The sequence below is a fragment of the Cheilinus undulatus genome, linkage group 9, assembly GCF_018320785.1.
Source record: "Cheilinus undulatus linkage group 9, ASM1832078v1, whole genome shotgun sequence".
NCBI classification, from domain to species: Eukaryota; Metazoa; Chordata; class Actinopteri; order Labriformes; family Labridae; genus Cheilinus; species Cheilinus undulatus.
In genome coordinates this window covers 20760838-20775511 of record NC_054873.1, presented here as the reverse complement: position 1 = coordinate 20775511, position 14674 = coordinate 20760838, and the positions used below count along the sequence as shown (strand labels likewise).

At 40.5% G+C, this 14674-nt stretch overlaps 2 protein-coding genes across 3 annotated transcripts in view; both read right to left on the bottom strand.

The window, feature by feature from the left end:
* The window catches only part of LOC121515634 (potassium/sodium hyperpolarization-activated cyclic nucleotide-gated channel 3-like), a 34285-nt gene extending 32195 nt beyond the window's left edge, over positions 1–2090 (bottom strand). Inside the window, exon 1 of the mRNA XM_041796510.1 lies at positions 1429–2090. Coding sequence (XP_041652444.1) covers positions 1429–2090 — 662 coding nt within the window. The remainder of the gene's footprint in view (positions 1–1428) is intronic.
* Positions 2091–11132: 9042 nt separating this feature from the next.
* Positions 11133–14674, bottom strand: part of LOC121514624 (neuroplastin-like) — a 31119-nt gene continuing 27577 nt past the window's right edge. For both annotated transcript variants that reach the window (XM_041794827.1, XM_041794828.1), the window contains exons 8-9: positions 12254–12330; positions 11133–12111 (exon numbers count right to left, since the gene is read on the bottom strand). In XM_041794827.1, coding sequence (XP_041650761.1) covers positions 12270–12330 — 61 coding nt within the window. In that variant the 3' untranslated portion in view covers positions 11133–12111; positions 12254–12269. The remainder of the gene's footprint in view (positions 12112–12253; positions 12331–14674) is intronic.

Genomic DNA, 14674 nt, shown 5'->3' with positions numbered 1-14674 from the left:
CTGCCAGCGCGCAGCTGAAGCACAACAGCCTGCATGAAGCTCAGTGGCTTAACACACACCTGTACAGTGGCTCAGACCCACCAGCAATCATATTAACCATATTTACGCAGCGTGCCAGTTTTGCATCCACACAAAGCTTTAATAAAAGGCAGCAGTTGCTGGCAGAGTAAACAACAGAGGGGCCGTGTTTGTAAAATACACAAGGAGAGGGATGCACAGTGGTCATGGAAGCACACAGCATGTCAGCACACAACTGGTACAAATCTCTGGGAGTGGAGTTGACTATTTGCAGGATTAAGATGGGATTCAACAGGGTCCCATAAGCCAAAAATCACCCAAATACTTTTTAAAGTGCAAGGGTTTCCACCTGCTTCTTGAAATAAGATCTGCAGGATAGCACGCTCACCTTAGGAGAACAAAACAGAGCCCTCCTTCTTAAAAAGTGTGACCCAAACCAACATGAAGTAATGACACCTCAGAGTCAACAGCTGGGTGTCCTGATTCCTCACATCATTTTATTCCAATCTCTCTTTTCATCTCTCTCTCTCTCTCTGTTTGGCGGTGTGTCCCTTCCCCGTCCACACCATCTCTGCTCCATTAGACTAATTGTACTGTAATAATCTGCACTGATGTGTGCTTCTAATATCTTGAATGGTCATGTTACCCTATTTTGATTACCCCATTTCCAAGCCCCTGCTGCACTCTCTGTAATCCACTGCCCTGGCTAAATGATAAAAAAAAAAAGTGTAATTCAGATGAGTGGAAAAAAAACTGCAGTGACACACATCGGTGTACAACTGGCCGGTGAAAATATGATGACAGCGAGCCTCAAGGTTAAATGTCATGAAAAAGCCTTGATGGCGGCGATGAACTGGTTTTTGTTTGCAGCGTGAGAGGAGATGTGCATGCATGTGCGTGTGCTAAATGAGGGAATTGCACAAGTTTGGTGCAAGATTTAATTCATAGATGGGGGAATAATATGCAGAAATGAGCCTATTCTTGTGCAAATGCACCCACATGCATGAACACTCCTCTCTATAGGCCAAACAATAGGGTAGATCCTACATATGTGTGAAAGAATTCAGCTGTCATTGTGCTTCTAAGAGGATTTTCTGTCAGCCTTTACATACATTAAACGTTTAGGCCTGCACAGAAGAGTTAGGTCTGCAGAATCTTCTCAGGAAGGAAGCCATTTATCTCGTGAAGGTGTGTTTAGATTACTGAGGCACATTCAGCTTATGATATTCTGCATGGGCTCACACTCCTGATTATCATGTTCTTATCATAATATCATCACAGTGATCAAAGAAAAACAGAGGATTAGCAGTGTGTGCATATGGTATTAAGTTTGCTCTGACCTTATTGTATTTGCAGACAATGAAGATTTAGTGATGCTCAGATGCAGTGCATGTATGTGACTGTTTTTACCTAAAATCACTGTATGGGTGGATTATCCAGAAGCCGGCTGACTTTACTCGCTCCCTCTCGTGCTCCACGGCCCTCTCACTCCCCAACATCCGCAGGGAGAACTTGTTGACTCCCGGCTGGAGCATCGCCCCAAACTGCCGGTGCATGAAGCCAGCTTGGTACAGCCGATCGTCCTCAGGTATGATCTGCTCCGTCCCCTCCAACTTGATGAAACTTGACTGGTCGAAGGCAGACGCCTGGCCGCCTGAACCGCTCAGACCCCCAGCTCCCCGCTGCTGGGCCCCGGGGCCGCGTTCACCGGGGAAACTCTCGCCGACTCCGGCGTCAGCCTCGGGGATGAGGCGCCGCTGCTCCGCTGGATCTGACCCCGGAGCATGCCGCCCTGTGATGGACGAGATGCTGCCCCTGAATAGGCGGCAGTCCCCATTCAGGTTGGTCTTCACGATCACCTCCCTCTCCCTGTCCAGGTCCTCGCTCCTGGCCTCTTCGATGCTCCTGCAGCTGCTCGCAGGAGACGGGGAGGACAAATGTTTTAGCCGAATACTTTTCCTCTTAGTGTCCTTGTCGCCGTTGTCTCCTTCGTCCATCACAAAGGGTTTTTGCCCAATGTTTTGCGGCAGGCTGTAGAGCCGTTTGCGCATGGATGACTGGAATCTTTCCATTGTGAAGAAGCAGGAGGGACGCGCTCTAAGGATAGCCCGTGCAAACACAGGGATGAATCATGAATCTAACACACTTGGGGTGCTGCTGGAGGCTAAACAGTGACGGCGCATCCGCAGGACAGGTTGTATCTTCTGACACTTGGGACGTGCCTCTCTTTCCCCAGGTTCAACCATTGAAATGCGTCGACAATCCGACGGTCATTTAGAAGCAGTGGACGGGAAACGCATGTAAATCCAGGTAACCCCACAGCGTGCAGACAGGAGCGCATCAGGATGCAGCATGCTGAGCGGCGGACGTGCCGGAGTGGGAGAATAACACTGCTGCTGCTGCTGCTGAGCTCCTCAATGACAAAGCATCATCTCCACCTCCCCAAAATATCCGAGCTCTCTGTCAGTGCAAGGTGCTGACACACACGCACGCACGCGGCCGGCTGCTGCTGCATCCAAAGAGAACTGACATCACGGATCCATCAGTTTTTTCCCCTTCCTCCTCCTCCTCCTCCTCCGCTTTCTAATAACGTGAATATCGATGGAGCTAATCTATTGGGTTGCCATAGGAGCCAGGGAAGGCACACGCGCTCACCCCGCCCCGTCAGGACACGCGGAGAGGATGATTCAAGGATGCCAGCCAGCCTTGGAGTTGACAGTCAACTAGTTGGGGGAAAGCTATCATGGCACAGAGCCTGCTTTCTTTGTGTTGACAGGCCTGAAGAAAAAAAAACGATGAAGAGCCAGACTCTGCCAACTTCAGATCAGACCTTTCAACATACTGACACTTCCTATAAAGATCATTTTTGAAGCTTAATGCTTTGTTTTTGATCTATGCGCATGCGTCAACTAATAAAACTGTTAACTTAATCAACAGCAAGAAGTATGGATGGATATTACCTCTAACCGATAACACTACACTGCGTTACAATCTTAATTTTAAATCCGTAGAGTTAAGTTTCTACAAAGAAAATAGCCTAGATTTTAGTCCATCTAATTAGTATGATACTTTAATTTCAGTTCTATGAAAACAAAATGCAAAATATTCTAAGTTTTCCTCATAGACAAAAGGGATATCTTTATTTTCTGGGCTTATCTTTTACTCATTTATCAAACAAGAAATGCCAAAGCTAACAGCGCCCTCTGCAGGTAAAAAAAGGAAAACATTTGTCAAACCAATTAAAATTGCCCATATTTATATCCATTTTAATCAAGATACTGACACAGGCAGCTGCGGCTCCAAAATTTTGAATACATCATGAAAAAGAATTCCTGTTATTCATTTAAAGAAGTTCAACTTCATCATCACAAAGTCACTTTTGCATTTAAGGTCACATGTTATGCAAAATACACTTTTTCAGGCTTTTCTAGCAAAAATATGAACCCCTGGCCTGTCCACATTGCCCCCAAGAATCAGAAAAATACCCCCCCCCCACCACCACCTATCAGAAAATGTGTGCTGAAACAAGCCATTCTCATATTTCCCCCTCATGATGTCATGTGGGGAGTTAGCACCGCCCCCTGGTTTGGTTGGCCCTCCTCGCTTGGAAGAAAGTTCTGCCCTCCTCTCCTGATCGCTGACGGCTGACAGGAGGATCAGGAGAACCACATTCCATTTAGCCACATCCATTTTCTGAGAGGGGCGGGGCCAGGGGCGGAGTCAAACAGCTCAGTAACATTTAAAGCCACAGACACAGAAACAGCTCGTTGTGAGCAGGGCTGAAACAGAGGGGTTTTCAGACATGCAAAAATCCAATAATGGGGTGTTTTTTCAGCAGCAAACTTCACAGGCAGGTTTTGGGGACCTCTGAGATCGATATAAACTTGTCTTAAACGGGTAAAATATGTGACCTTTAATGTTGATGTTTATGACTTACAGCTCACAAAATCCATAAATCCCTATCTCAAAATATTAGAATATTGTAGAAAAGTCCAATTTGCAAAGGTTTCTTGAGCCTCCATTCTCTCACTCTGGTTCATTGCACACTACAGCAATCATGGGGAAGACTGCTGACTTGACAAATACTGACACCATCCACAAGGAGGGTAAGCCACAGAAGGTCACTGCTGATAGGGCAGGCTGGTCAAGTCTTGCTAGAAAAGGTACACAAGCTACAGAGATGAGCACAGCCTTCAGAGCACTGTCAAACAAAACAGATTTAAGTACTTAGGAGAGCTGGAGTTAGTGTACCACACACAGACAGGTCCAGGAGATGGACTCTAGTGTGGTGTTTATAAGTTGAGCCAATCCTGAACCACGGTCGTTATAAGCGTCTCAATTGGGCTAAAGAGGAACAGAACTGGATTGTTGCTCTGTGGTCAAAAGTCCTTTTTCAGCTGAAACTAAATTTTGAATTTTATTTGGAAATGAAGGTCCTGGAGTCTGGAGGAAGATCTGAGAGGCATCTTCCAAGAAGAGTGAAGGCTTTTATAGCGGCAAAAGGGGGGTCCAACTCCATATTAAAGTGCATGTATTTCAATACAGGGTCATTACAGTCTCTGTTGGTTTAATGGACAGGTGGCCACATACATTTGTAAATATAGTGTACAAGCATGTTCATAAACGTTCTCTTGTAAGCATCTTTTGCCAGGGCTTTTTAACGATAAAATTATAAAAGTAGAGACAAAATAAGCAGCTTATCTGATCCAGATGTTGACTCATCCTTGGTCTCTGGTACAGTACACTCAGCCTTAGAACCTGATACCCACCTACATAGTTCTCCAAAATCAATCTTCAAGAACCCTGATCAATTATCTCTTCATCTAAACCAGTAGTTCTCAACCTTTTCGCCCCATGACCCTCAAAATAAAGGTGCCAGAGACTGGGGACCCCCGCTGTACCTGAAGGTGGGTGAACACAGCCATATACAATCAAGAATAGTTGTGTGCGGACAAGGCCACCCATAAGAGGTATAAAGGGGGGAGCTTTCTGGGACCCATCCAAACTGGGGGCCCATGGAGGTCAGCAAAATCATGGTCCATTGTGAAGTTAAGCTGTGAAAACCATGTTTTATATTTGACCTGAGTGATAACCACTCTTATCAAAGAAACAAATATCTTTATTTATTCATTTGTGTAGCAGATAGCCTTCTTTAAATGAAAATAACTTCTGTTAAAAAGAAATAATGAAAATGGGTTGAAAATTGCTAAAATTGGTTAATAAACACAAGAAAACGGTGAAAAAGGTGGTGCAATCGGATTTTTAAAGAACATAAATGAGTTAAAAGTCGCATAAATTAGATAATTGTAGCAAAAATGGGCACAAAAAGTGGTTAAAGGTGATTAAAAAGTGGCTGAAATGGCTTTTAAGCGCAAAAAATTGGTGGAAATTAAGTGGACTGGGATGAAAAGTTGACAAACTGGCAAAAATGGGTTAACTGTGGTTAAAATGGACAAAAAGCAGTATAAAAAGAGGTTGATATAAGCAACAATAGGCAGAAAGTGGCAAGAATTGGTTTAGAAGTGGCAAAAACACGCAGAAAAAGTGATGGAAAGGGTTTAAAATGGACAAAAAAGGGTTTTAGGTGGCAAAAATGTGCTAAAATTGGCTAAATTGGTGTTAAAATGTGATTAAAAAAAAAGGATTAACATTTGGTCAAATTGGTGTAAAGTGGCAACGGTGTAATTTAAAAAATAATCTTAGTTTTAATAAGGCATCCAGTGACCCCCTCTTAGTGTCTCACGACTCCAAGGGGGTCCAGACCCCAAGGTCGAGAACCACTGATCCAAACCATCAACCTTAGGTCATTTGGGCCTAATCTGGACCAAGCTGATTAAGTCAGTTTATCCTCTCGTTAGCACATCTGTTCTTGACATGATCAAATCTGTCATTATTCACAGATTGAGAAAGATTGATTGATTAAGATGAAACAATCAATCAATCAAAACACCAATTCATAAACAAAGTTAGCTCAAGACACTTTAAAAGAGGGCAGGTCGACACCATACTCTTTAATGGATTATGGTTATGAAGGCCTAACGCTAACCACTGTGAGCTCAGCACTAGCAGTGTGTAGCCTCGTTAAAGTTTCTACCTGTCTGGTATCACCTATAAATGACAAAGGTATCTTAAATCCTGAGGCTTGATTATTCCGCCTATTTTATCAATTCAAATCAGTATCATCCTATTGAAATCACATCACCTGTTCCCAAAGTGCAACTGTTCAGGCATGCAAATGTCACATAGAAAGAAAAATGAGAGAATTGAAAGATAAAATGCAGATAACTGTGTATTCTGTATCAGATGCATTAACACTCTGTGTTTCCTTTCATTTTTATTCCCTTAAGAGGACATTCTCAGTCATGTAGAAAAGTGATGAAACACTTCTCTGACACAGACCAACATTCATTTGGCAGGAGGATGTTGACAGCTGCTGGTTTCATCACTGAGGTCAAATTAATACAAACTTCCCTGGAGTGAATTAAACTCCAGAATAAGGCTGGGCGATACGGACTCAAAACACCACCTCTGTATTGTTTAGCTGCATGTTGATAAAATATGTACATCTCTGTGTTTTTCTGTAAAGAAATAAAAACTTAGCTATCACAACTTTTCCAAAATTAGTATCTTTAGGGTGTCATATGCAGAGAATACCTGAACTAAAACTCTAGATGACTACTCATGATATGTAGTTATGTCATCAGTGTGGGACTTTAAGAAAACAACAGAAAAACAAAGGGTAAAACTCCACAGTCCCTCTGTGCCACTGGCAGACTGTGAATGTTTGAGGGACAGGGTTAAAAAAATAGAAAAAGAGGCACCAGCTGCATGCGAAGGGGCAAGAGTAAACAGAAAGTCAAGATGCATCTAAGTAGAAATTGTTCTGAACAGTTTGCAAAACAGAAGAATAAAACATTGTGTTTTCAGGAGCAATCACAAATGAAAGAATGATTCTCAAATGTGGTAAAGTAAAATAAGTGCTATAACAAAAAGAGAGGTAAATATTTCATGTTACATCTTTTACTATATTGTATGTTGTCTCCTTTTATTAAAATTGGAGTTTATACAGTGTTTTTGTCTTATATATTCATTCTTTTAGCAGCTCATTTATATTTTTCCTCGAGATGATTCTAGGGGTAATGAAAAAAAGACTGTCATACTTGTTACTTCGCAAAATACAAATCTGTTTATTCCTACTAGTAGCTCCATCAAACATTTGGCGCCATATAAAAAAACCTTTAAACATAGGAACAAAGCCTCAATCCTAGTTACCAACATTATGAGAAAATTCACAGAATTATGACATTTCAGACTAAATACTTGTAAAAATAAAAATGTTAGCATTCAGGACAGCACCTACCATGACAGAACTGTTAGGAGGAGTGAGAAATACTTTTTTGAGGTGTAAGAATTACTCAGTAGAGGACAAAATAGAGAAATTTTAACACTACATTGGCATGTTTGATTTCTGCGTGCTCAAGTTAGCTGGCAGGTTTTGGGCATTAAAAACAACTACACAAAATTTGACTAAGTGTAAATCCAGGGGTGTGTATCTAATAATCATAATAAAAATAATAATAAAATAATAATAATTTAAAAATAAATAAAATAAAATTAATAACTAGAATAGAATAGAATAATTCTTTATTGTCCACCAAGGTGGAAAATTGTCTTTGGCTCACCAGCACAGGAGACAGACCGCACTAAAATACAAACATCGTCAAACATAAAAACATATAATAGACACAATAAAAACAGAGGTAAGAGGAAAATGGGATCTAGTAAAATAAATAAATAAAACACAGAGGTAGAGCAGTTCAGGTCATATGTGTGGATTGGTCACTTTGTCGAATTCAAGATGGCGCTGGCATTTGGTACAAAAGCTAGAAAAGCACTCGGAGAACACAGACCTCCACCATTAGCCCTATCACCCAATAGTGAAGAATCCTTTAAAAAATTCCTGGATCCGTCCCCATGTAACCCCCACCACGCCATTCACTGATTACTCCCTCCCTGGTGGGTTGGGAACATGGTGAGGCAAAGCATTGACTTAGCTAGGGGTGCCAACAGATGCACCCATGGTCTCACTGGACGACTGGAAGTCATGGCAGAGGGTGAATATTCCTCTATTCCTCCCAGCATTGTGAGTATTCTGCATTGCAGCATTGTGAGCCTTTTTTCTGTTATGCTCCGATTCGTCTCCTCGACTGGGTGTGCATCTTTCAAACTCTATAAACTCCTAAACTTTGAATAGAAACACACCCAAAAACTGCTGCTGGGATTGAAGTTACTCATGTCTGCCATCTCCTGATGTAAAGTGGGAACAGCGCAGACCTCCACCATTAGCCCTATCTCCCAATAGTACAGAATCCTTTAAAAAATTCCTGGCTCCAGGCAGTGATCCGGATCACTCCCAAAATCTAATCGGTTCTTCCTTATACCATTTCTGACATTCCTGAAAATTTCATCAAAATCCGTCCACAACTTTTTGAGTTATGTTGCTAACAACTAGCAAACAAACAAAAAACCCACCAGATCACATAACCTCCTTGGCGGAGGTAATAATAATCTATTAGTGATCACATTCATTTTTTTTTCAGTGTTTAATGAACCTTTCTCTTGAACTGAAAGGGTTTTTTAGGTTCTTTTACCCTGCTATTTGTTACTTTTAGATCAGTGTTACTCAACCCTGCTTAACCAAAGAGCCAAACTGTAGAAAAATACCTTTACAAGAGCCACAATCTAAGTGGTAAAAAGCAGTGAAAAAGTGGCTTAAAAAATGGGTTAAGTGGCAATAAAAATAAGTTAAAGCTGGCAAAAAATGTCAAAAGGCAGCAAAAAAAAGTGGCAAAAACAGGTTTAAAGGGGGTAATAGACTTAAAATGGCAGAAACTGGGTGAAAAGTGACAAAAATGGGGAGAAAAAGTTGCATAAAAGGGGTCAAGGGGGTGAGTTACAGGAGGCAAAAATGGTCAAAAAAACATCAAAAAGGTGGCAAAGAATGAGTGAAAAGTGACTAAAGTGGGAAAACAGCTGCATAAAGGTTTACAGGTGGCACTTATTAGCAAAAGGCAGCTTAAATGAGCGAAAAGTAGCAAACAAATTGTAAAAAAAGGGGGAAAAATTGCAAATTGTAGAAAGGATAAAAGAAGCAAAAACTGATGAAAAAGCACAAAAATGTGATAAAAGTGGCAAAATTGGGCTGAAAGCAGCAAAAATGGATTAAAAGTAGCAAAAAGGGAAAAAGAGTGATTTAAGCCAAAAACAGTGATTTGCAAATACTTTAAACCTTTATTCAAGCACAAACACAATAAGTCTAATGTCCAAAGTAATAAAAAAAATTAAATATACACATATTCAGCCATTCCACAAAAGTTGGGCTGCCAGCATGTTTACCAACAACACTCTGTAAGCGTCTGAGACACACACATTGCTTCATGTACATTATAACTTGCTCAGCAGTGCAAGTAATGTTTTTTGCATTGTTTTATTTTGTGCTTCATAATGCAGCGTCAATGAGAGACATGTCTGGACTGCATACAGGCCAGTCTAGTGCTCACACTCTTTTACTGTGAAGCCATGCTGTTTTTGCCGCATTGTGTTGCTGAAATAAGCATAGGTGTCCCTGTTGAAATGGATGCATATATTAATCTAAAACCTGGATGTACCTCTCAGTATTAGCGATGCCCTCACAGAGTTGTAAGTTACCCAAGCCATGAGCACTAATACACCCCCACTATCACAGGTGCTGGCTTTTGAACTCTGCATTGATAATAATCTCGAAGGTTTTTTTCCTCTTGAGGACTCGAGTCATTATTTCCAAAAACAATGTAAAATGTGGAGTGGCCAGACCACAGCACACTTTTCCACTTTAGGACAGTCCATCTCAGGTGAGCCAGAAGTCTGCAGTGCTTCTGAATGTTGCTGACATATAGCTTTCCCTTTGCATTGCAGAGTGTTACTTACATTTTGCATATGCAGTGATGTACTTTCTTCAGTGTTTCCAAACCCACATTGTAATATCCATCACAGAATGATGCCTGTTTTTAATGCAGTGATGCCTGAAGGGCCAAAGGTCACAGGCATTAACTGGTGGTTCCTCTCGATGATGCTAAGGACTGTAGACGTTAAAATACCTCAATTCTGTTAACTCATTGTTCAGAAACTGTTGCACTTTTAGCCCACACAATCTTTCACAAAGTGGAAAAACCTAGCACTGTAACTGCAAAGGACAGCATCTTTCAGGAGTGCTTTTTGTACATAATCACATCATCATCTGTTGTCAATTTGCATGCTTACCAGTGTTAATTTTGACACCTTGTTATAATTTTAATCTAAGGATTAAAATGTTCATAGTTTAAGTCACACTTTAAACAAAAACTATGCAGAGTAGAAATGACTAATTTTATTTTTGGTTCTAGCATATTCACAAAATTTTCACACAACAAAAATGTAATTATCTTTTTGTATCATTTAAGTAACCTCGACAAAAATCAAACATACTTTTTCGTCTCATGGAAAAAAATCTAACTAACATTTGAAGTCATAGTTTTAGTTGACAAAATTTAACACAGCTGCCAGCCTTTTCTTGCTCCATCCAAAGGTTCAGAGCATAGTTGAAGCATCAAATTCAAAATGTGAGCACATTTAAAAATGTATTTATCATTTTGAGTATTAAATATCTTATCTTTGTGCTGTGCATGTTTTAATATAGGTTGATAAGGATTTGCAACTCACTGTGTTCAGTTTTATTTGTTACACCATGTCCTAACTTTTTTGGAACTGGGATGTGTAGAAAAGCCTTTAAACAAGGCTGTTATCGTCTATTGTTATATGCACATTTATGACCAGACGTATAAGAGAGAAGATGCTTTTCTTGTCAGCTATTAGATTTTGTTCTCAACAACTGAAGAAGTAGAAATAAAATCTAAATCATCATTCAGGCTCATCATGAATGTCAATGTGTCTGCAGTAAGTCAAAATGCCACTAGATGGTGCTGTTCTCCACATGCTTTATTTCCCCTGTGCTAATACGATGAAAACTGCCTGTGCTTTGAACCGAGAGACTACTGTGTTTTGCAAATAAATCCACTCAAGCAGGCACACTTTCTTTTTTCAGATATTTATTCTTAAAAATGAGTTGCGATTCTTGCAATTGCTTCACATGTGCCAGCCATGGCGTGGGTCTTTTCTTCACCTCCCACATCAGCCGGAGAGAGAATTCATGCAGCTGTGCAGTATGCTGTCAGCGCTCTACGGTGATCCTACTAGTTTAAAGCTTTATCACAGAGAAATCAAAAGCTGCAATGGTTTTCAATATATTGATATGGATAATAATTGCATAGGATAATAGCCATGCTGTACAATACACATAATTATAAAACATGTTAAAATGATTAGTACAGATCTCCTTAATTAGCTTTATACAGTTTTTGTAATTCTCAACATTTAAGTGCATCATATCATATGAATAGTCTTTATAATAATGGTGATCTGATACATTGTTATAGTGATTTAACACAGTACATACATACAGTAAGGTCAACCTTAACCAAATTTATTAGAGGGACATTGCAAAGCCCTTAAATGTAAGAGATATATTCTGATAAAATGATAAACTTAGAAAATGGTATGCAGCAGAATGAGAAAACTATACACGACTGTCATACCAGATTATGGTGGCATTTCTCTTTTACATTGACCAGTTTTGTTTTTGCACACAGATTATCTACATGAAGCTGCTCTCAGAGGAAAGAGCAACCAAAAGAAAAAAAAAGATCAAGAAAACAAATGAAGAAAAAACATCTGTGCCTTCAAACAGAAGGTCAAGATCTTGCATGCATTATTTTAGAAGTAGTAGAAGTGTAAAATCATTGGATAAATGTCAAATCATAAACGTCAACACCTGCATGCAGCAACAATGGTTATAATGTTAACATTTGAGTACCTCCTGAACCTCGCACAACAAAATCATAAGGCATGCCTCACTGAACTCCTCCGTAACCATACTTTAATGGCAGATAATCCTATTAACAACTGGTATGGATTCCTTTCTTGTTTACCTTCATGTGGTCAATACATGTTGAATGTAACCTGCAAAGAAACAGTGAAAATCATTAGAACAGTCTCATTAGAGCCTGGATTCTAGTTTATAAGAGCTTTCTTTGGTAGGGTGGGTCATTATTTAATTTGTGGCCACAGGCATGTAAAACATACTTAATAATTCAGCACTTACTCAGCAGACAGGCTGTTCAGTTTGTATTTCTCTGACGGAGGTTCTTGTCTTTGTGGTTGTTAGTTGAATTAGTTTTCCTTAAACAAGGAAGGAAAAACCAGAGTTAGATCATGGCTCAACAAAAGATGCGTTTCTAAGTTTTCAGATATCAAGTTTAGTTGTTACAGCAGATGAAATAATTTCCTCTCAATTCTGTTCATAGCTTAGTTTTTATTATGGAAAAAAAATTAGATTAAGGTTCTTTTGTTATTTTAATTATTTTTTAAATGCCTATGGCTGCCCAATAAAAAAGCTCAGGGTGCAGATAGCCTTGTGATTTAAGGCGTGCTATGTACCCAGGCGGCCCAGGTTGAATTAATGTGTTGGAGGCCCTAACTCAACACCCATTTGAACCTTTGGAGGCAGTGGAGATGAAGTTTGTATCTATGAAGACTGCATTATTACTGGCCTTAACGACAGGGAAGCGTGTAACTGATTTACAGGCTTTGCAGGATTCAACCCTCTTGTTTACAGTTTGCTCCTGGGCTCTCTAAGGTTTGCATGTGGTCCAATCCAGCCTTTGTGCCTAAAGTGGTGGGGCAGCCTACAGGTGCCCTACAGTGGAGTTGATGGCCTTTCATCCACCTCCTTTCTCATCAGGGGAGGAGCAGAGGCTTAATACTCTGTGCCCAGTATGGGCTTTGCACATGTATGTGAATAAAACAGCAGCATTCAGGAGAAATGATCAGCTGTTTATGGCTTCAGGATGCTCATGCAATCCAGGAGTTGTCTATATCTCCCATAGTGACACACTGAATGAAGCTAGAAAAAGAACTTTGGGTTACTTGACATAATCCCTGGTTCTTTGATAACAGAGTGAGGTGTTTCACCTTCACTTCCCTCCTTGCATAGGCATGGTAAGAAACCTGCCTAGAATGATTTGACAGAGGCGGGTTGACTGTGATAGGATAAGGGGGCGTGCCCCAAGCACAGTCCAACCTGTCTGTCACAGACAGACGTTGTGTCTTTGGAGCTTCCAAACAGGTCACGCCTAAGCAATTCCCATAGTGAAACACCTTCCTCTGTTATCAAAGAACCAGGGATTACGTCAAGTAACCCAAAGTTTCAGAGAAAGGAAGCAGGACTAAACTTTGCTATAATTATTCTGTAGGATTTTCTAAAAACAACCAAAAATCAAACCTTTTAATAAATGCATTTTTGCCTCTTGAAAAGGTTCATTATGGTTATCACTTTTAGTATCAGCTTCTCATCTTGTCTCCATCATTACTCTAAATTACTAAGTAAGGGTTGAAAAATATTGATTTTTCAGGGATGATACAGATAGTGATCATTAGAAGTTCATGAGAACAAGAACTAATTTTTTAAATAGATATGCATTAACATAAAAAGACAGATGAATATGGCTGTTACTGGTATGATGTCTATGCAATCAGATATACTACAGGGACAAAAGTATTTGGCCGCCTGACCATTACACCAGCAGGAACTGTAACGTCACAGTATTCAAATACCTGTACTTTCTGTTCAAAAGGCTTTCCAAAACATTGTTTCTATTGGAATTTGTGCCCATTCATTTTGTAGAGCATTTATAAGGTCAGGCACTGATGTTGGATGAGAAGGCTTGGCTGGCAATCTCCATTTTAGTTCATCCCGAAGGTGCTGGATGGGGTTGAGGTCAGTGCCCAGTGTGGGCCAGTCTAGTTCTTCCACACCAAGCTCATCAAACCATGTCTTTATAGTCCTTGCTTTGTGCACTGGGACACAGTCATGTCAGTTAAGCTTGCCTTCACTGGAGATAAACGGTCTTGCCCAAAGCCTGAAAAACAGCCCCATACCATTATCCCTCCTCCACCAAACTTTGCTGTTGGCACCATGCAGTCATGCAGGTTAGGTTCTCCTGGCACCTGCCAAACCCAGACTCACCCATCTGACTGCCAAACAGAGATGCCATGATTTTTAACTCTACAGAACATGTTTCCACAGCTCCACAGTCTAGTGTCTGTGTGTTTTACACTACTTCATCAAAGACTTGGCATTAGACTTGATGTGAGGGTTGCATGCAATTGCTCAGCCATGGAAACCCATGCCATGAAGCTTCTGCTGCACAGTTTTTGAGCTTACATTAATGTCAGAGGAAGTTCTGAACTCTTCCACTATGGAATCAGCAGAGCGTTGGCGACTTTTATGCACCATGTGCCTTTGCAGTCGTTGACCCCTCTGTAATTCTACATGATCTTCCACTTCATGGCTGAGTTGCTGTTCTTCCTAAATGCTTCCACTTTCTACAGTTCAGTTGGAATCACTTACAGTTGGCTGTGGATGGGATGAAATTTCATGAACCGTCTTATTGTAAAGGTGGCATTTATCACAGTACCCCGCTTGAAGTCACTGAGCTCACTAGAATGACACGTTTTGTATCAC